General features: G+C 41.7%; 1 protein-coding gene across 2 annotated transcripts in view; it reads left to right on the top strand.

Annotated features, from left to right (window-relative positions):
* Positions 1–21214, top strand: part of CPNE3 (copine 3) — a 437917-nt gene that overhangs the window by 165684 nt on the left and 251019 nt on the right. For both annotated transcript variants that reach the window (XM_069220439.1, XM_069220440.1), the window contains exons 3-5: positions 14296–14475; positions 18632–18706; positions 19020–19091. In XM_069220439.1, the coding sequence (XP_069076540.1) occupies positions 14296–14475; positions 18632–18706; positions 19020–19091 (327 nt within the window). The remainder of the gene's footprint in view (positions 1–14295; positions 14476–18631; positions 18707–19019; positions 19092–21214) is intronic.

The raw sequence follows: 21214 nt of genomic DNA on the forward strand, positions 1-21214 counted from the left end.
CAGGTAGGGAGGTTTCACATCCATGGATAATGGTAAATAATTCTATGGTTTAATGTCTGCATAAGACTACACCTCAGCAGGAACACATGGAGTGGCACATTAAACAGCTCACAGCACCAATGCCACCACCAATTGGAAAAACTCTAAAAAGGCAATCTTGCATCGTTTCCTCATCCAATCATCAGGCTATGTTTCAGCACACCACCTTCTTTGGCAAAATATGTCAAAACCTGCACCTTCTGCAGCATCAGAGAATGTCTCACCAAGGATATCCCATTAAAATCAGACCAGGTATGTTTTCCACATTTTCAAGTCAGTTTTCATACCTGCTGAAAACCGAACTCAGTGATGAGGCAGAGTATTCCCAGAAAGGGTCACATGCAATATCCAGCAGGAATTCTTCCCTGCCTTCACTGCTCTGCACACAAAGTTCAAATGACCTAGCAGCACCTATATGTCTCAAATTCCTGCTATTTGGTTCAATAATATAGCCTCCAACAATTCTAGCAACTTCACTTTCTTATCATGAGGCATCCTAACTTCAGTGGCAACTGAATCAAGTTCAACATCCAAATAAAGTCAGTACCACACGAGGTGCTGCAGTCTTGCCCGGTTCTAAAGGCGCACACCCATGCCCTGCATCAACCTTTGACATGTCAAGCATCTCTCCACAACCACTGGACGAGGTCAGACCCACAAAGAAAGTCATCCAAGTAGTGTGTAATTGAACGAACTCTAGTATTAAAAGTAAAGTAAAGCAAAGCCTTGTAAACAAAAAAAAACTTCCAAATGCATGCCCAGCAATTCATAATCTTCAGAGTGGACCGACAAAATGCAAATTACTGATTTAAAATCGTGTTTTGCAATTAAACACCCAATTCCTACCCTCTTCGTTAACTAAATGGCGTCATCCATTGTACCATCCTTTAAACAGCTCAACTCATCGGGTATAAAGTCACTACCTGACTGCTCCTCAGGCCAGAATAAATCTTGAATTGGGCTAAACTCCCCCCCCCCCCCCCCTTTCATTTCTTTAGAGCAATGCCTAGGAGGTAAATAATCCAAGTTTCCAGTGCGTCCAGCCACTGTCCCCTCCTACCTTTTCTTCATCAGTTTGTGCCAAACTACCTCTGGATGCTTCCTCACACAGCATACATTTTCTGACCACTCCCACATTCTCAGGCTTTCCTAACTGAACTTGAACACAAAATGAAAACCATTCAACAACACATAACATCCTAATCCTACTCCTTATCCTACAAATGCAGCGACTACTGCTAACGATTCAGTTTAACTAGTGTATGAGACTTCCTAATCAGTTTTAATTCCCCTCCCTTGCTCAGGCTCCACCATTGTCCTCCCTGCACTGCTCCCAGGTGCATGCCACACTGCATGGCTGGGTGTAATCCGTTACATTTAGCCAGTACTCCCTGTTGCAGACACCCTTGTTGAATGCCCAGCACTCCCACACCTGACCAGCCTGTCCCGTCTAAAACTGAGGACTCCCACTAAAACTCACATATAAAGTGTTGATGTATTTTGCAGACTCCTGTTGAAATGTGTAGTCTTTTCCATTTCTTCAACATATCACAAAACATATAAAAGATTTAAAAATTCTGTTAACGTCTCTAAATGTTCAAAAGCTGATTCCTAGACCATGGGCTTAAGTTGCACAACTCTAGTACAAGTCCCCAGCAAAACGTAAAGTTCAAACTGGAATTTATCTATTGTAGCAGCAACCTGCTTACTCCACGGGATCGTTGTGCTTTTCAGATATATAGGACACCAGTTCAACTGGGATGGGCAAATGAAATATCCAGTTGAAGCTAGTCTTTTGGTTGTCTATTATGCAGGTCACAGCTTCCTCTGTTACAATGACTTCTGCCTTTTCCAAACACAGAAGACAAATTCCATAGCATCAAAAAGGTTTTATTAGCAAATCATCGACCCATTTATCAGTGGAGGTCAGGGAGAAGCTTGAAGTGGTGCTATGTTCTGGCCCAAGGGGCCCATGACAGAGCTTGAAACAGCCTCACCACAGTACTCTATAAGGCAGGCTGTTCAGCTCAGATTTGGAAACCATAACAAAGTTGCTTGACAGATAACGAGTCAACTGGTTATATCTTATGTGACCGTAGGTAGTAATGCGGAGACTCTAGGATACATGTCTGTGACTAACTGGATCAGATGAGCTAAGGGGCATTAAAACATCCGCATGGATGAGCACAAGAAAGAGTTCATCTCAGATGCACGTTTGAGGTGATATGAAGACAAAAAAGGCAAGCAGTTCAGTTCAGAAACAAAGCATTCTTTTCTTCTTCTCTTACAGACAGCTCTCTTCTAAGAGTGTCACCAGTGTCTATTTCCCAGTAATGTTTTATTAATTTTCAACAAAGAAAAATACTCTCACATGAAACCACCTGGAGACTGAAGTCTAATCCAAAGTATAACCATAAACAAAATAATTACCATTTACTGGTCCATCTCCTGGAGGACCACTCCCAGTTCTTCACACCTCAATAATTAAAAGATTAACGCCATCACTACAGAATGCCTTAGGCTTGTGCCTCAGCGTTACATAAAGCAACAATTCATCCCTCTAGTAACGAATACTGCAAAATCTATCCTCGGATCAGACTTCCCAATAGATCCCAGTGTCTTTAAAGTTGTCATGCTATGCAGCTTGGTGGAATCATTTGCAAGAAAGTTAATTATTTTAGACTAAAATGAATTTGTCATACATCGCATTACAAATATGGGTCAGGAATTCCAGCATCAGAATGCCCCAATTTCTTTTCTTCACACAGGCACTCATAGTTGATAGTCTGTTAGCTTTCTGTGATACAGAATCTCCAGTTTCCTCCAGTTGCATATGCGGCTGCAAAATGCTGTCTGTATTAGATGCCCCCTTCTGCACCTCATCCTTGAGACCAAGAATCAAAAGATCTATTTTTCAGTAACAGGTGAGCTAGAACCTTCTTGATATAATCCAATATTTCCTTCTGGAAATGTTTCACTTTTGGCAAGACTACCACATGTGATATCCTCCCACCTCCTGTCTTTATTCTCCTCAGCATTTGACTCCAATATGCATACATAACATGCTTACTTTTCTTAGGGTAATATACAAATTGGTCATAAGCTTATGAAACCTGCACTTTGGTTAAAACGGGGTGATGCTCTGGATCAGTCTTTCCACAATTGTTGTTGTGTGGATTGATTCAACTTCATGGTCGAATAACACAATAGTCCAGTGTTTTATTTAGGAAAGAGATGTGGCCACTCAATGGAATTGCATATCTTAAAGAGATTTTCATGCTACACAATTGATTCAAACTTGCAGCTTTAATTTCTGCATTCATGACTAATTTTCTATTTATAGATAATTCGACCGTTGTCTTTCATTCAAGTAAAAACATTTAACAAGTTTCGAGGGACTTGTGGAGTCACCTGGATTAGAGGAAAATGAGTTTTGTCACAAATTTGTGCTGCTTCTGCTCCATCATGCTCAGGGTCTGCTAACCGCATCGAGGTGAGAAGAGAGTTACTAAGCATGTAAGCTTAAGGGTGTGAATATGCCTGCAGGTCATGCCAGTCTTGAATCGAGCACCTCACATCTGCTTTTAGCCCTTATGAGCAGATTTTAATGCATGGAATATCTTTGAGTGCAAACCCAACTTCTTCACGTGTAAGCCAAACTTAGCTTTGAGAATCAGGTCAATAACATTTTCACTCTATTAAGACCTTTCAGAGTTCATTGAACTGAAAAATGTAAACTAGTCCAGTAATTTACAGCTGCTAATACATTGAGATTCCTTATACATACCCTCCTATATAACCTTGTCCTTAAGATATCATAAAGGCAACTTCTAACAGACTGTTCCTCAAGCATTTCATAGATAACATGCTCTGTGTGCTCTGGCAATCCCTATAGGAACATGGCCCTCTTTCTTTAGAAAGCCTCTAAATAATTCAACAGCATATTTTAGAGGTCACCATCATCTAGATTTTCTTTTACATTATTCAGGTAAGTGTCCCACCTGGCATGGTCGTTCAGGTCATCATGCTTCTTGCTGTGTTCCTCGTGCACACATCACATTGCCTTTTTCCATTGCAGCGGTTTCCTCATGCCTTTCGAATCACCGGGAGGAAAATAAATGTTAACTTCATTGTTGCTCATTCTGTTCTGTATGTGTTGAATTTCTTTTGTCATCCGCAAACAATTTGTCATATCTTCCTTGACACCTTTGGTTTCAGATGTGTTAATCTGTAGGCTATTGATGCAGCCCCTGGTGTCTTCTTTAAATCTGTGGTATGGGTTAGTGCTTCTTCATTACCATTTTGTGTATCTCCACAAATTTTGGCACCTTCCTCTACCATTATTTTTTTCCAAATAGAACTTGGTGTCTGTTTAAGCCTTTCCTGTGACACACTTCATGAAAGATGGACTTGTCATAGTTCCATGTATCATATGAGAAAGCAAGAAATAATATAGCACCAAGGGCAACCGAAAGTTCTGCCTGCCAGTCTGGGGTACAGCAGGATCTAGGTTCATGGCCTTTGTCTCATGGAAACCTCAGTATCTCACACCAGTGATGTTGATAGCACCGAAGCACAGTCCAGGCCAGCCTAGCACGTCAGATGTTCTGTCACTCTATGTGCCTCCGTTGGCCACCCAGGATGCACTTGACACCCATTGCAGATCTAACCACATTCATGAATTATCAGATGGAGCCATGTTAATGGCTAACTTCAGAGATCCTCCACCACCATGAGGCTTCAATGGATGAAGAAGGCCCCAGAGGCAGGTTCGTTCCCCCATCCCTTCATGGCGTGCACTGCAGTTGCGTCACTGAAAAATGGGGGACGAGGTGGTGCAACCCCAACTGTGTTTATCTGCTCACTACATATGTCTCTGTCATCCTGCACAGCACTACAGACGTTCTGGTCTGTCTGTATCCCACCCTCTATATACAGGCATAAACCATTAGCACCTAACCCACTGTGATTTTCAACTCTTGCACGGACCCAGTTACAACTAGTATGAGAACTTAGGTGACACCAGTGGTCTGGACACCTCACCAGACATTGGCCTCCTCTCTCCTCCCACAATGTTTACAGAGAAAGGGGCTTCCTTTGCAAAGGTGGTTCGGAGGGTGGTTGAGGTCAGCTGGGGGTATCCTCATCAGAGTACTTACTGCCCTTTGACGAAGCCCTCTGTGATCTCCTGCCCAGGACCTGAGCACAGGATTGTACTCGCCGTCATCACTCTGCTCCCGGGGACCCAACCTTCCTCTTTCATCTCCCCCTGAGAGTCTGGTAGTCCAGGCCTCAACTTCCAGAATAAATCCTGCCACATTCAGTATCACACCACCAGATAGGGAATCCAAGAGGCTGTATACATTTGAAAAGGGTATTTCTGTTTTCCCGCCACACTGCGATTCGTGAACACTGTGTGCTTATTGGGCCGTTATTCCCGTACTGTGTGGAATACAGTTGCGCACTCACTGTCTGTGTTCCTGGATGAGGACCGGGCCATACTTTCCCAAGCTATTGCTAACTCGCGAGATGAAGCAAAGTTCACAATCCGATGCAAGTTGAATACAACTGACTCACTGGGCAGAGCCATTACTTCCTTGGTGGCGCTTCAACTTCACACCTGGTTGAGGAATGATGGCTTTTTGGGCAAAGGCCAAGCCTTGCTCATGGACATGCCCTTCCATTGGACCCGTCTTTTTGGATTCAAAGTAGATTTGCCTTGGAGAGAATCAAGAGCAGTAGGGTCACTGCCAGGTCTTCTGGGCTCTCTGTGGCCCCATGACAGCCGCATTGCGCCTTATGCCTCTTCTGTGGCAGTGGCAGGGGTTGTAATCCATGTCCTTTCCCCTGTAGCCACTGCAGGCAGCTCAGTCCTTTCATGGACGCAACTCCAAAGAGCCTCATGGGTCCCAAAGCCAGAGGTCTGGCCCAATATCACCAACCCCTCATCTCCCAATAGCCACAGAGTCAAAACCTTTTTAGATTGCCCTCAATCCAGCATGGGCATCCGATTGACAGCAGAATTCAACACCATCGCACCAATGGAGGGAGATTACAACAGACAAATGGGTGCTCTAGATTGGGTTACACCCTCCTTTTCCAACAAACCTAATCGCCACTCCCTCAGTCACCAGATCAGCTGACAAAGTACCACCTTGTGCTCTTGCGACAGTTGTATTGGCCCTTCTGTTCAAAGGAGCCATTGAGAGGGTGCAGCATCAGAAGTAGGTTGTGGTTGCAATTCCCACTACTTTCTGATGTCAAGGTTGAAGGCCTCTGTCCTATATTAGATATGCACCCTCTTGATTGCTTCTTGAAAAATTCAAGACGCTCATCCTGACTCAGATTTTATCTGCTCTCGACACTGGAGACTGAATGGTAGTGTTGGACTTGCAGGAAGCCTATTTCCACACTCCTGTCCTGCCTGCCAACAGATGCTACTTGTGGTTCACGGTGGGCAGGGAGCATTATCAGTTTACTGTGCTACCCTCTGGCCTTACCACTGCCCCTTGGGTGATGGTGCTGGTTGCAGGACATCTATGGAGGTCAGGGGTTCTAGTCGTCCCATACCTCGATGATTAGTTCTTGAAGGCAAGCTTGCCCCACACAGTCTCTCCCACCTCCCAACTTAGTGGACCTCCTGCAGTCGCTGGGGGTCACTATCAATGTGCTTCTCTCAGACTCTGCCATTCATTGGAGCTGTTCTGAATACAGTGCAGTTTCGACTTATCCTTCGAAACAGTGAGTCCAGGATATTCAGGCTATGTAACAATGTTTCAGCCTCTATCCTGGATTTCGGTGAGACTGACTGAGGCTGCTGGGTCTCTTCGCCTCTTGCATGCTTTTTGGAAAACATGCCTGTTGGCTTATGCGGTCTCTGCAGTGGGAATTGAAGGCCCAGCGAACACAGCATCATGGAAATCTCTCGGACCTGGTCCAGATATCAGAAGGAACTGCAAAAGACCTGCAGTGGTGGCTCATGGACCTAAATTGGGTCAATGGTAGACCTCTCTCTGTTCTCTGCCTAGAGGTCACAGTGCTGAAAGGTGCACCACTGCTGTGGTGGGGCGGCCATCTAGAAGTGGGGATCAGAGGACTCTGGTATCTGGTGGACTAAGGGCTTCACAACAACCTGATTGAGCTCCGGACGTTGCGGTTGGCATTGAAAGCCCTTCTTCCTTCAATCAAGGGAAGGCTAGTGTAGGTGTTCATGGCAACACCTCCGCCATGTGGTAGTGCAACAAACAAGACGAGGTGGGGTTGTGGACCCTATGTGAAGAGGCACTGTGCCTTTCATGGCATTTTCCTTGTCATTTAACATCTTACAGGTTCTATGAACGCCTCCGCAGAAGAACTCAGCTGTCGATGCCTACCGGCTCAAAAATGGCATCTTCATCCGTAAGTGATGCAGAGTCTTTTCCTAGATTGGGGAGAGCTTTGGTTAGATCTATTTGCCACTGCTGCGAACACACAATGTCATCACTTTTGCTCGCTGGAGTTTCCACTGTGGCTCTTGCTCTGAGAAGCTTTTTGTCTCGAGTGAAGCTCAGTACTCCTGTTAGCTTTTCTGCCAATACCACTCCTGTTCAGGTTTCTCGAGAAGATCAAGAGTGACTGGGCCTAAGTCATTTTAGCAGCTCTGGACCAAGTAAGGAAGGTGTGGCATCCCAAACTCCTGAGCATGAGCATCTGTCCTCCAGTCACATTTCTTGTTCAGGAGTATCTCCTGTCACAGCAACCCGAACCTGTCCGCTCTCCATCTTCATGCGTAAGGATTGAGCGGTGAAAGTTGAGGGTGTTTGGTCTCCTTCCTGAAGTATGTGATGTAATTCTGGCAGTCAGGAATTCTTCTACAAAAGCCATCTACGCCTTCCGATAGGTCAAGTTTGTGACTTGGTCGATCCTCTGTCTGCACCTTTGTTTGAAGTTCTCCTTTTTTCTTTCTCTGGCCTGCCAAGGCTTTGCTTTGGTGCACAGTAATAGTCTATCTGTCCAACATTTCAGCTTTCTGTCGCTTGCCAGATCAACCTTCCCCGTTTAGGTCATCTGTAGTGTCTAGATCCTTGAAAGATTTACAACAAGTTTCCTCCTACACCATTCATTATGCCCCAATGGCACCTAAATCTAGTACTCACCTTTTTTATATGTTTGCCTTTTGAGCCAATCCACAGTTCCCCTGTATGGCTCTTAATCAAAACTGTTTCATTGTGGCCATAACATCTGCCGGGGGTTCGTGAATTTCAGGCTCTTTCTGTTAACCCTTGTTCTTTGAACCAAGGCTTCCTTTTTGCCAAAGGTGGTCACAACCTTTCATATTGGGGAAAGCATCACTCTGCCTACCTTTTTTCCTCCACCTCATTCTTCTACAAAAGAGAAAAGACTCCACCGTCAGGATCGAAAAAGAGCTTTATTATTATTCTATATTGATTGTACCAAAGAATTCCAGGTGGAAGATCAATCTTTTTTGGATTTGTGGGGCTAAAGAAATGAAGGCAATCGATGGCTACTCTGTTGCACTAAGATCTACCACGCAATGGCCAAGAAACAGCCCCCTGAGGGCTTAAGAGCTCACTCCACCAGAGCTACTGCTGCAAACAATACGTTAGCTTGAGGAGTCCCAGTCCTGGACATCTGCCAAGCAGCTACGTGGGTATCACTGCACTTGTTTGTTCAACACTATTGACTCGATAAACGAGTTCAGCGAGATGGGATCCTTGCCTGTTCGGTCCTCCAGGGCTCATTAGTCTAAGATGGGTCTTCAGACCCACCTCGGGGGAGAGATTGCTTTGGTATCTTAAAGTAAGAACTCTGCGGCTATAAGTCTCTGTCAGATGAAGAAGTTAATTAACTTACGTAATGCTTTATCTGGTAGTAACTCTGTCTAGCCGAAAATTGCTTACTGGTGCCCCACCTCCAATCCTCCCCATTCTGAGATCTATCTTCTCTTCATTAAGAGATCCTTTCGGCCCTCACAGACACACTAGTCACTATTCCTTAGCCTGGCTCTGTGTTTTTGGTGTGGAGAAAAAACAGTCAAGAACTGAGGTCCGCGCACTTTGGTGACGTCTATATAGGCACTGTGCATGTAATTTCGGGTATGGACACCACCAGCAATGCCACAAAGGGCCGAATTACACCACCTACTGGCACACCTGGAGGATTTCTCAAACATTTCTGGATCCATTCTGACACCCGGATGTATTGTAAGGTAAGGTATCTGCAGCTAGATAGTCCCTACCAGATAAAGCATTACTTTAAGGTAAAAAGCTTGTTCATATAAGCAAAGCTGGTATGTAGAAACTTTCTCCACAATCCTGTTTCTTTGAATCTTTTCAGATAAACGACATGCCCACAATGTTGAATGCGGCTTTTCCAATGACCTATGCCCTTTCACCACTGTCTATACTCTTACCCTACAGCCTCTCCCTCTACCTATGCCCATGTACCGCAACAATTTCCTTTAGTACATTCACCCCTACTTGTGTACCTCTGCTCCCATCCTAGCGTATCTGACCCTGCCTTTACCCTAGCACTTCTACCTATGCCCTAGATTTTCTATGCCTGCTTATTTATACCCTAGTACTTTGACGCTGACCAGTGCTCTTGTCTGCACTCTTTTACCACTACCTTTAATCAATACCCAAAACCTCTACCCATACCTTACTTTTAGCATACTATTTTACCACTGCTCAGTTTGCCTGCCCTGATTATGCCCCTGGATGTCTCGCCTCCCGTAAATCAGTCTCCCTCCAATCCTTTCTAGACCTTTACAACTGCCTTATACCTTCACCCCTTCTTATAACTGTGTTCTCTTAGTCCTGCCAAACCCTTTGTGAATCAGAACCTAAATCCTAATTTCATTTTACTGCCTGTCCTCTTGTTCGTCTACACATATCTGTACTACAGTCCCTGTGCATCTATCTAGAGCCTAGTAGATATACTCCTACCTACGTACATAGTACTTTGAAGCCTACCTGGCCCTAGTATCTCTCTCCGTTTTACATTCATTTAATCCTGGCGATTTTTTTTTCATTTCCTTATTTCTTGTGCTATTTTCTCTTTTGCCTCTTTGGTGAGTTATTTGTTGGGTTTCTTCATTTTTATGAAGGAAAAGTGTTTCCTCGTTGTTGAAATCACATGGGGTTATCAAGTTGGTACTCTTCATTTTTTGTTTTTTTTTCTAAAATAAGCTATATCAGGTTTGGATAGCATTTTCCCCAGAAGTTACCAAGTAACAATTAAATTAATTTGATCTACATTTTGTTCATTTATTCATTTTCACTTAAACCAATTTTAGATATCAAGGCTCGCATGGAAAAGCTTTTTGTCTTCCCCTGTAAGCCACCTAGCTTCTCTGTGTAGAACTATGCAAAATCGTCGTGTACAGTGTGTTGATGTACCAAAGTGACCGGTATATATCCCTAAATTTGGGAACTTCCCAGAGTTCTCCTTTGTTTTTTGCATAATTTGTGTCACTCTAACCCTGAAAGGGCTTTGGTTTGATTGAGATATAACTGCAGGAAAATCCTCACTGCCTGGGACACATCCTGTTCCTATGATGATACATGTTTTACGATTCTGTGGTTAAGATTAAATGTTCGCCCCTGCAAGGGAGGTGGGAAAAATTAAGAATGAGGGTAGTAAATTATCATTTTGTTGAGATTTGGCCTAAAAAAACTAGACTCTCAAAGGATATGATGATATGAAGAATCAATTGAGGGACAAAGATCTTACCTAAGAAGCTATTGATAAGGCAGCCTCGGATTGGGTCGAGAAACAAACCCTTTGGTATGAAGTACGATATAAGGCGATTGTGAGGATGGTGATGAAGCTGGATACATACTGATCACCTAATGGCTTTTTGCGACCATTTATCAGTTAGTATTTTGTAGTTAGTTGAGCAATACTAAGTAGCTGGGAGCAGCAATAGAGTGCCATGTAATTCATTGTTTTGGTGGTTTGTATTGAAAGTATATTTCAGGTGGAGACGTGTGTTGTTTTTTTTTATATCTTAGATTACATGCTCAGAAGCAGCTTGAGAGGCTGAGTGGGACACTTAGACACCATGCAGTCTGCCGCTCCCTAAGTGAGCTGTGAACTGCAGGTGGATGTGACAAAGTAGCTGGTGTATAGGTATTATTTTTTATTTCTTTCTGTATTATTAGGAATGATCATTTCAGATTTTGTGTTTTTGAATCGTTGAGGGTGTCTGAGATTGTGAGTACTATCTTTGGGAGATAATGAGATTTGTTGAAAACCGTATGCTACAGGGAGCCGTTCAGGAGTATTGAAGCAATGTATTACAAACAAGTATTGTGTCCTAATTATTGCTTGCATAGATATCCTCAGATTATGTAGCTTTTCTATTAGTAACTCGAGTGGTACAATATTTTGGTAAACAATATTTAGGACACGGTAAGCCTTTGTGAGTAAACGGTGGGATGGTGCAAATCCTTCTGCCTAATGCCTCCTTGGGCTTCCGCCTCCCACAACCAGTCCGTGCTGCCTTCCATGCACAGCCTTCATTTTAAGGCCTGACAGGTAAGTGACTTAGTGAATGTTTGGGTGTGTTCGAGAGATTATGTGTAAATGCACGTGTGAGTATTACCCCGAATTTGCTTGTGAAGGGAAGATAGAGAGCCTGTGCATGTTTGTGAATTGGTGGGTGTGAGTACGTGTGTGTGCTTGTGAGAATGGGCACGTCTCTGCTTGTGGATGAGTTGGCATGAGTGTGTGTATGCTTGTGAATGGGTGGGTGCGAGTATGTGAGTATGCTTCTGTGCGTGGTGTTGTAGGAACCAAGGCCCACACTTGAAGATATCCAGCTACTACTAGCCCACACAGTAGTCCTATTTCAGATGTTATATTACAGTTTGTTCAGTGCACATAAAATTCACCTATTGCAGCCACGAGGTACTGTTCCATACGCAGCGGGGTACCTGGGGTGGCCCTCGCAGGGATTATGATACAGGATTTATGTATATATCAAGATTGTACATTTCAAATTAGGAAATCATGTTTCAGTGGCATAATGTGGTGATGATCGCCGTCATCACACCCAAGCTTGACAGACTAGGTAAAATGTCATGCATCATTATCAATGGGGCATGCAACTTTGATTAAAACAGTAGTGTTGGCCAAGCTCGTGTTTTACCTTAACAAATAACCCATATTATGTGGGGAAAACCTATTTCTTGAATTTGTGACATTGTAGTTTACAAAGGCAGGTGTAGGATAAAATGGGAAGTCTTGTAGAGGAGTTTTGTTAGACGAGGCCTTTCTGTCCCCAACATGATGCATTACTATTAGGCTTGTTTTATCTGCAACCTATGCACAGTTGGTTGAAAAATGAAGCAGGAACTATGAGCACAGGCTCCAAATATGGATTTCCAAATGCTCGTTCGCCTTGTACCCATAAATTCTGCACCATGCTAGAACAATATTTCTAGAAGCACGGTGGATCCCAGTCACAGATGTCCCCTTCTCAGGCATATGTGAATGCAAAAATGGTATATGCCTTGCTTAGCTGTGGGCTGAAGTCTGTATCTGACTTCTTTGCTCATCAGCAGTTGATGGCATGGAGGAGTTTATGAAGTGTTGGGCATCAAATAGGTATCTTAGCATACAAACGCAGAAATGTTGTGGTCGCTACCCTACCTGAATTCAGGAATCACTGGAAAGCATGAAACCAGTGGTGAATATGTGGCAGCACAGGAAGCCCTTAACCAAGTGCTATGGTGAAACAGTCGCATATGCCTCAGATATGAGATAAGATTAAGCTTCAGTGAAATAAATATGGGTTGTGACCCGATGACGCTGTAGTTTGAGTTAAAAATTAACCAAACGGGTCAAGATCAACACAGAACACAAACTAATAAAATGTCAGAGTCTTTTATCATGCGCCAGCAGCCCTCATGAAGTTCAGTAGTGATTATACCGGATACTGTATCAGATGCAATGCACCGCAGGTTTATGCGGAAAGGCCTATGGCAAGAATAACATTTTTACAGAAGAGGACCTGGTGTCGCCAATAAGTAATTTCATACCTGCACTGATGCATCAAGAGTAAAGGATCCCAATTTTGGATCTTTATCCTGTAATACTGTGCCAGAGAGAAATGGGAGTAATCTGGTCGTGGTAGAAGGCAGTCTTATATTTATAAGCTAACGCCACCCTTTTCTCCAAGTCGTACTGGCTATTTAGATGTTGTTAACGCCTAAATCTTTTTAATGATTCTCTACCAGTGCAAACATGATGGTATGTTTCATGCTCCAGGGCTGTATTTTGTGAGTTGTGGTATTGTCCTGCTACTGATACAGGGCTTCATTTTGACATTTAGCCCACTTCTAAGGACACCTATAATATCCGAGGCATAGAGAATTTCGAAGTAATTTGGCCAGGATGATGCAGTGTAATACAGACCTAAAGAAGGGATTATAGCTCAGTCCAAAGAGTCCACCATGGTGTGGAAAGGATGGGTCAAAACTCACGCTTTAAATACCCTTTTAACGAAGTGATAGAAGTTACAGTAGCTGTAAAATAGGAAATTAATTTATCAATGATTGCTTGAAACACAAATCAAAAACCACCACCTTCCACCGCAGCTTCAGTGTAAATTGTATTTAATAATGTGACAATGTAAGGTATGGCCTCTTCAACAGTTGGAGCACAATCTTCAGAAAGACAAGTTTCTGTTGAGCACAATATGTTGATATTAAAGCCATCTGCAATGTCCTTTATTTTTCGAGTGTGTTTTACTGTTGATGCTATGTTTTCCTTCTATGTTTTTCTGGCGTGCTCGTAATCAAAATATTGTTTTGTAATCATGTTATGTGAGTCTGAGCTAGAATTTGACTTCCGTAACACCAGGTTATACAGTATACTTCTGTATAAACTGAGGAATGGGTAAATTAATTTCACTCGTATGTTTTTCTTTAAAAGGACCAGTAATTGTATTCCAGACACTGGTCAATTTATATGCTACTTTGTAGCCTTCCGGCATGCAAGCTTTACTTTAAATACAGAATTGTTTTAACAAACATTAATCTAAATTAATTAGGAAACTACACTGCTTACTTGCAATGGGGATCATAAATCAGTAAGTAAGAAATGGACATGTTTTTTCCTCCTTACATAATTTGCTAACATATGCTTCATCGCACCATCGGAATACGTGATCAAAATGTAATTTTCTTATTTGAAAAGCAAAGCAATTGATCCAGGAGTGTTTTGTCCTCTATATTTTGTTTCTTATAGGTTGATCGCACTGAAAGAATTAAGAATTGCCTGGCCCCCAAATTCTGTAAGCGATTTAAGGTTGATTACCATTTCGAGATGGTGCAGAAGCTGAAGTTTGGTATATATGACATCGACAACCAAACCGTCGGCCTGGATGATGATGATTTCTTGGGGCAATTTGAATGCACTCTCGGACAAGTAAGTTCAAGTGTAATACGGAAGTGACTTTTATTTATCCTTTATTATGGTCATCAAATTTCAAAATGATTTACATAGAATGCTTTTAGAGAATTAAGTGGATGTTTGCAAATCCCAGCATTTTTATTTGGACGTGATATTGTGTTGGAACAAGCATGTGAAAGGGTTGGCTTCTCACTGCATACATTGTCACAGGCAACCCTGATGCTAAACTCATTTTAGGAGTTAGGGTTTCTGTTTTATTCCTAACTTTTTTTCTGGATTTTATTACATCAAATGGAAAATGCAGCATTGTCATTACTGCTCTTTGGATTTAGCTGGTATTCTTTTCACGTTTCCTTGTACATTAGGTCAAAATTTAAGCTCTCTTCAATTTGTAACCCAATTATTATTAACATTAAGTAAAATCCAAAAAATGTTAAAGGCAGTGGTTGAAGTCTTCACCACTGACCACACCAAAAGCGAGATCATCAGTGATTTCTTAGAGAGAGTTCACCAAAGCTTAAATTGTAAGTGGCTATTGTGATCTATGATAACATTATCACATGTCATTGTGAATAATATTATCTCTTGTATTCTAGTTAACCATCCTGAGTAATACATTCTGTAAAGTTCCATAAACACCTGTCTCTCCTATGAGTTCAATGGGTAATTACTGGGGCACATATAGGTCATGGAAGTGAGGCCAAAAGTCACAACTGTGTTGACTTCCATCACTTGTGCACCCCACTCCATGTAGGTAACCGTGCAGAGATCATTTATGATTTTTTTTAGCTTCTGAGTAAACCTGTTGTCCCTCCAAGCACTAACATTTTACACATTTTTCTCAAGTATTGAATCGTGTCGGTAGGGTCGTACAGTTGCATTGGAATTAAAAGAAAAAGAGCCCCCTAGGTAGTGTGGGAATTCACAGCTCTGCCTTCAGGAAAAGAGATCTGTGCAGAACTCATTTCTGCAAATACGGTTCCCTGATCGTTCATGCCGATTGATGTTTGAGAATTAGCAATTGCAGCCCCAGTATGTTTGGCTCCAAAGCATTTCTCCCTTTGTAACAATTTTCACCAGTGTCCAGTAAAAAGGGGTGGTTGCTGCCAGCCTCTACAGCTGCTCACGTCATATTGTTAAAGCCAGACCAAGAGCATTCGTGTGGCTGTTGTTTTCCTGGTCTCCCCCATGCCCTTACAACGAATGATACTTACCTTCTCCTCTGTCTGTCCTCATCTGTTCAGTGCTATTCATCTTTACCCTTGCTCTTGTCTCTTTGTTCTTGTATGCTGGTGCTTTAGTTTCTTCTAGTTCTCTGCAGCTATACTGCTATCTCTTGTCACACTGCTCCCATGGCCCTCCCTGGTGCTACTTACTCCTCTCCCTGGGTTGCAGCTTCCTTCTCCCGTTTTCCTACAGTGAGACTGGAAGTGCTGGTCCCCTTCTCAGCTTTTAAAACCCCTCTAAAGCACACTGCTCCCAGCACCTTCCTTTATGCACCCCCTCCCCCGTGCTATTGCCTGTGCTCTAATTTTGCTCCTTCACATTCCCCACCATTGCTTCCTTGGAACTCCCATCCACTACAGAGTGCAGCTGCTTCAGCTCTGGCCTCCTGTTCAGGGAGCTGCACTTGCTGGTTCACCTGTTTAGATCGGTTACGATCTGCTTGCCTCGCTACTGATCCATCCAGGCGTGGGGAGCACGCTGTGTGTTGTAGACTTGACTTGTTTCACTCACTGCCTTTGAGACTAATTTAGCCAATTTTAAGAATTCTGTAATTTTTGTTTGCTTGTTTTTTGTGTAATTAAAAATTCGTATTTCTAGGGTTAAAATAGCCCCTCGTTTATTTCTACATTGGTCTTTATTTTGGGTCAGAGTCTGAACAAGTAGGGCAGTGAGAGGCACTAATAAGGTACCCACACAATATTACAAAATCAAAATACATAAACTTTATACCATAATATTGAACAAAGAAAAATCCACAAAACATCAAGTTGTTTCAATTGTCCATTGGTATCAAGCTATTAAAAAACGTAACTGATTAACCCAGAAATTCTAATGTGATTGACTTAGAAACTTAGAAGATATATAAAAAAGATAATCAATTGATCAAAACACATCATTAAAATGAACATATTAATCAAGTAATCAAAAATAACATCACAAACAAAATCTACCAATACTCCATTTGTTAAAACAAGGTCCTGATGGCAGAACAAAGATCTTTAACAAACAGGAGAAAATATATCCAAGCATTCCTTCGGGGAGCCAAGCCACCATGGATAATAAAAACGCTGATGCACTTTTTGGTGGAAAACCTCCAATTATGCGTACACCTTCACGATGACCCAAAGTAGCTAAACATCATAGACAATCATTCCCTTAATTAGGAATCACTGGGGTGAGTACGAGAGGTCTAACACAGCAAGGCCTGAGGAAGTACTCTTAAACGAGGTGCGAGGTGGCAAGGAAACACGATTCTAGATGATTCTGCGAGACACAGTTTAAGTGACAAAAAAAAAACCGCATGGATATGTAGATTCAAGTTGCAAAAATAATCTGACTAGTTTTGCTTGTAAAGTGTACTGACACCTTGCTTTGGTTGAGTCGCTCTACATAGAAATGTGAAATAAAGTTCTCACACAACTGCTGCTCAGATCCTTGAGTGCTTCGGACAGAGTGGTTTGAGGGTGTAGTGGTAAGACGCAGGGCAAAGTGGCAGTTGATGTTAGTTTTGCTTGCATGTTGGTGGGGCACACTGAGTAGGTAAAGTGTTTAGTCCGCGTCCTGCGGGGCACTTCTGCAGGCATTGTGGTTTGCTTTCAGGAACATGTTTGGGTGACCTAGGGCAGGGTAGTGTGGTTCAGGACAAGGACAAAGAACAGGGTTCGAGGATAATAATTGAAAAGACCAAAATCAGTGGAAGTTACGGTTCTTTACTCAGATGAGAAAAACACTTTGTGACAAAAAAGAATACAAATGACCCTCAAGATTGTTTTACTGTAAGGAGTGTTGTGATTACGATCCAAAACCCAACAACCACTGAAATTCGCAATTTATAATGAGCGAAGCAACCAGAAATCCCTCCCAGTGCGGTGCTCATGATGTTACGGGTAATGTGGGGAGAGGTGTGTGCCTGGCGCCCCAATCTTTTTCTGGGCTGAGCAATTAAGCAGAGTAATCATTCTTCTTCATTGTATTTTTCCCAGATCTTTTCAGGTATTTCCACACGTCATGGAAAAAGACTGACAATGACTTTAAAAAATGAATTTAATAAGTGCTGATATCAGGATTCAATCACGGATACGACCTGTGAAGTTAGAGTCTTGCATCCTGCATGCCGGTGTTGGAAGGCACACTCCCGTTAAAAACATTTCACTATTCCTAGGAAGGATTTTGCCTTCTATAAATAGTGCTACATATGGCAGTGATGCTGGGTCCGCATGCCTGGTCCACCTGTGTTGCGCTTACTCAGGCATGTCTCATAGTCACCTTGCCTCACTCCTCACTCGCGACTGCTGATTCTACAGAAACATATCTGCTGACGGAGAATGAAACCTCAGGCTTAATACTTCCGCAAATGGCTATCGATTTCACAGTATGCTATCCAGGGAGAGAAACGATCTAAATTGCTTTTTAAAAATTATTTCTGAACTAAAAATAGCATAGTGAATTATTCATAATCTCGTTAGACAAAATGTACAAGATACGCACGTCGGTCCCGATTGACCATTTTTTTAAAAGAGTTAGTGTGTTACATAGAGAAATTAAGGAGTAAGCTGGGTTTATGCTGCGAATAAAACAACTACTGCAGGTAACTACTTTGTAAATCGATCCTGTAAGTTGTCTAGTAATAACGCAAAGTATTGTCCTATATTTTTAAAAATTTGTTCCGTCAGGTCGATCAAAAAAGAGAGTGGCAGGTCATCCTCAGTGCCAACAAACCCGCCTATTGCATCATACTTGGCGGCAAGCAAATGAGCAGTATACTAGAGTGGTCTACCAAAATCAGTCTTTGCCAAATATTGATCTGTCATTTAATGAAAACGTGAATGCATGAGGTCTTCCATTTTGGGACTTCTGAAGGATAGAAGTCTTTAATAATAAGTAAAGCATGAGCATCGTTTTTTAGTATTCATGTTTTTTAATGCATTCAGTTTTATTCCAACAGATCGTGTCCAGTAGGACGATAACAAGACCTTTGGTGCTGAAGAATGGCAAGCCAGCTGGGAAAGGAACCATCACGGTATGAGGTTTACTCCATGGTGTTATTTTGTTTATTTTCTCTCTTTTTGACAGTGCAGATTGTTATTGTTTCATTCACGAATGCACTCCTCCAGAAACTCAGTGCTTTCTTACATAGAATTTGATTGGATTGTTTGAGAAGTGTGCCACTTTTCCAGGGTCTACAATTCTAAGTTCTGCTGTTTCAAAACTAATAACCTTAAAGTCCATTCAATCTATTATTTTCGCCCTTTGCTAATCTAGCTTTTATACGACATTGGATGCTAAGAGGATATTCTGATCAATAATTTTACTGTCAATTTTTAATTCTGTAGATTGAAGCAGAAGAAATAAAAGATAACAGAGCTGTCCTTTTCGAGGTAGAAGCAAGAAAACTAGACAACAAGGTATGTATCTGTTTGCTCCATGAGAAAGCAACAGTAATTTCACTGTAGCTTCAACAATTAGGGCCTTATGTACAAAGCCACTCTGCGACTACACAGTCTGCGTTTTGCTAAATCACAGAGTTTGCGACCAAGGAATTGCTTTTTTTTATGTACTAAAGCTATGTTCGATATAATGCATCTCAAAATTGGTTTGGAAGCGGATAACAAATCGCTCTTTGGAAGAAGCATGTTTAAGAGTGTCTCTTCCAAATAACAATTTGTAATGGTAAGTTGTCAATGTTTTGCGACCGATATCCTGTTGTAAACATTGACATTTTACTAACACCTCAAAGGAGGTGTTAGCTCATTCGAAAATGGGAAGGGGTCCTTTAGGACCCCTTGTCCTTTCTTGAAAGTTCAAAAAAAGTTTACTGGAGAGTAGGAAGTAGTCCACAGGACCACTGCCAATTCTGAAACAAGGAAGTAAAAAACCCTTGTCTTTTTAAATGCAGCCCCATTTCCTTTAAGGAAAACATGCTGCAGTTTAAAAAAAGAAATTTTGACTGTATATGACATGCTGTCACAGACATGGTGGTCTGCTTCCCACCATACAGGTGACGGCATCTAATCATAATGAGTTTCAATTTACGACTTACCTCATAAATATTGATGAGGTAGGTGAGATTGCGACTAAGTACAATTTAGGGTTTTTTGAACCGACCTTTAGTGCATAGGTCGTTTGCAAAATTCCTTTCCATTCTCAGAAAGTTGGTGTGCAATTTGTGACCACTGTTTGTGACTGAAATTTTGTATACCGGTCCCTAAATTGTCTGTTCTCTTAACCTTGGTTAAATAAAAAACACACAGTGTTATGAAGTGTTTTAGAAGATTTGCCTTAGACTCCAGTCTTAATTGCATGTTTTTAGTTTTGATCGTTAGCCGGTTTACTGGCAATTATGTGAGTAATATCTTCTTGATTGCCCATTCATGTACTGTATTTATGTAGTGCTATATTGTCATCCTTATCCCCATATATAACTTTTGAGGTGTTTTTAACTGGAAGGATTTAGTTCTGCAAAGACTGTAAATTTGTATTTGTAAATTTGTATTTCAGATTGTGCTCAAAACTCAATATGATTATATAACAATATAAATAATATTTTGCTTACACAATAATACACCACAGTCTTAGTGTACTATTAGCAGATTTTATTTTCATACTAAATCATATTATGTTTATTAAATCTATCTCAGTATTTGCAGTTTTCTAAATTAATGTTCAGGCCAGTGTTTTTGGTCACTTCTTTTATATTACATGTTTACATACTAAAACGATGTCCCTATTTCAAAGGTAGTTGCCTACATTTGTAAAACAAATATGTAAGTATGTAATATTTTCTTGCAAATCTCCCTTTGTTTTACCCAATACCCTGCCCTCTTGACAAAAGTTTAATGTTTCAGCCAATTAAATGCACCTCGATTTTTTTGTAAATCTGAAAGCTCTCATAAAATGTGATACTTCTTCTGAATCTATGTGTTCCTCAACCACAACACCTACACAACTCTTTAGAGTTGTTTACAGGCTTCACTCCAACATTAAAAAGTGCTTGCCCAGAGTATGCAGTACCTTCTTCACTGGTGTTTTCCCAGAGGGCCTGGCAGGCGCAGCGAAGGGCTTTTGTTATGTAAAACACCAACTCCAAAAATACAGGCACCACCTGTTAAAAGTAGTTTACCTTAATTTAACTTAAATTTATTTAGTGCACACCACATAATTGATTGTTCCTAGCTACCATTGCAGTTAAAAAATAAGTTCAGTATTCTTATAGCGCCATTTTCAGTGTATCCTCAAGACCCAAACTCACAGACAGGATGAAGGTTTTCAATTATTTTCTGAAGCTCACCATGGTAGGTGTTATCTGATGAGGAATTTCATGTCTTTTGCCAGTCGCTGCAAATCAGTGGTCAGCCTCAGGCACCATCCTTGGGATCGTTAAGAGTGGTTGACTGCTTGACATCAGCGAATGTATGCCTGATGCCAGGATAGTGTTTTCACATAGATGTACTGCAGAAGGATCTTTCAAACAACACAGTGCCATGTATATGGTTTTAAACGAGACTTTTTAGGTACTGGTAACAACTGA

The sequence above is a fragment of the Pleurodeles waltl genome, chromosome 2_2 (assembly GCF_031143425.1).
Source record: "Pleurodeles waltl isolate 20211129_DDA chromosome 2_2, aPleWal1.hap1.20221129, whole genome shotgun sequence".
Classification (NCBI taxonomy): Eukaryota; Metazoa; Chordata; class Amphibia; order Caudata; family Salamandridae; genus Pleurodeles; species Pleurodeles waltl.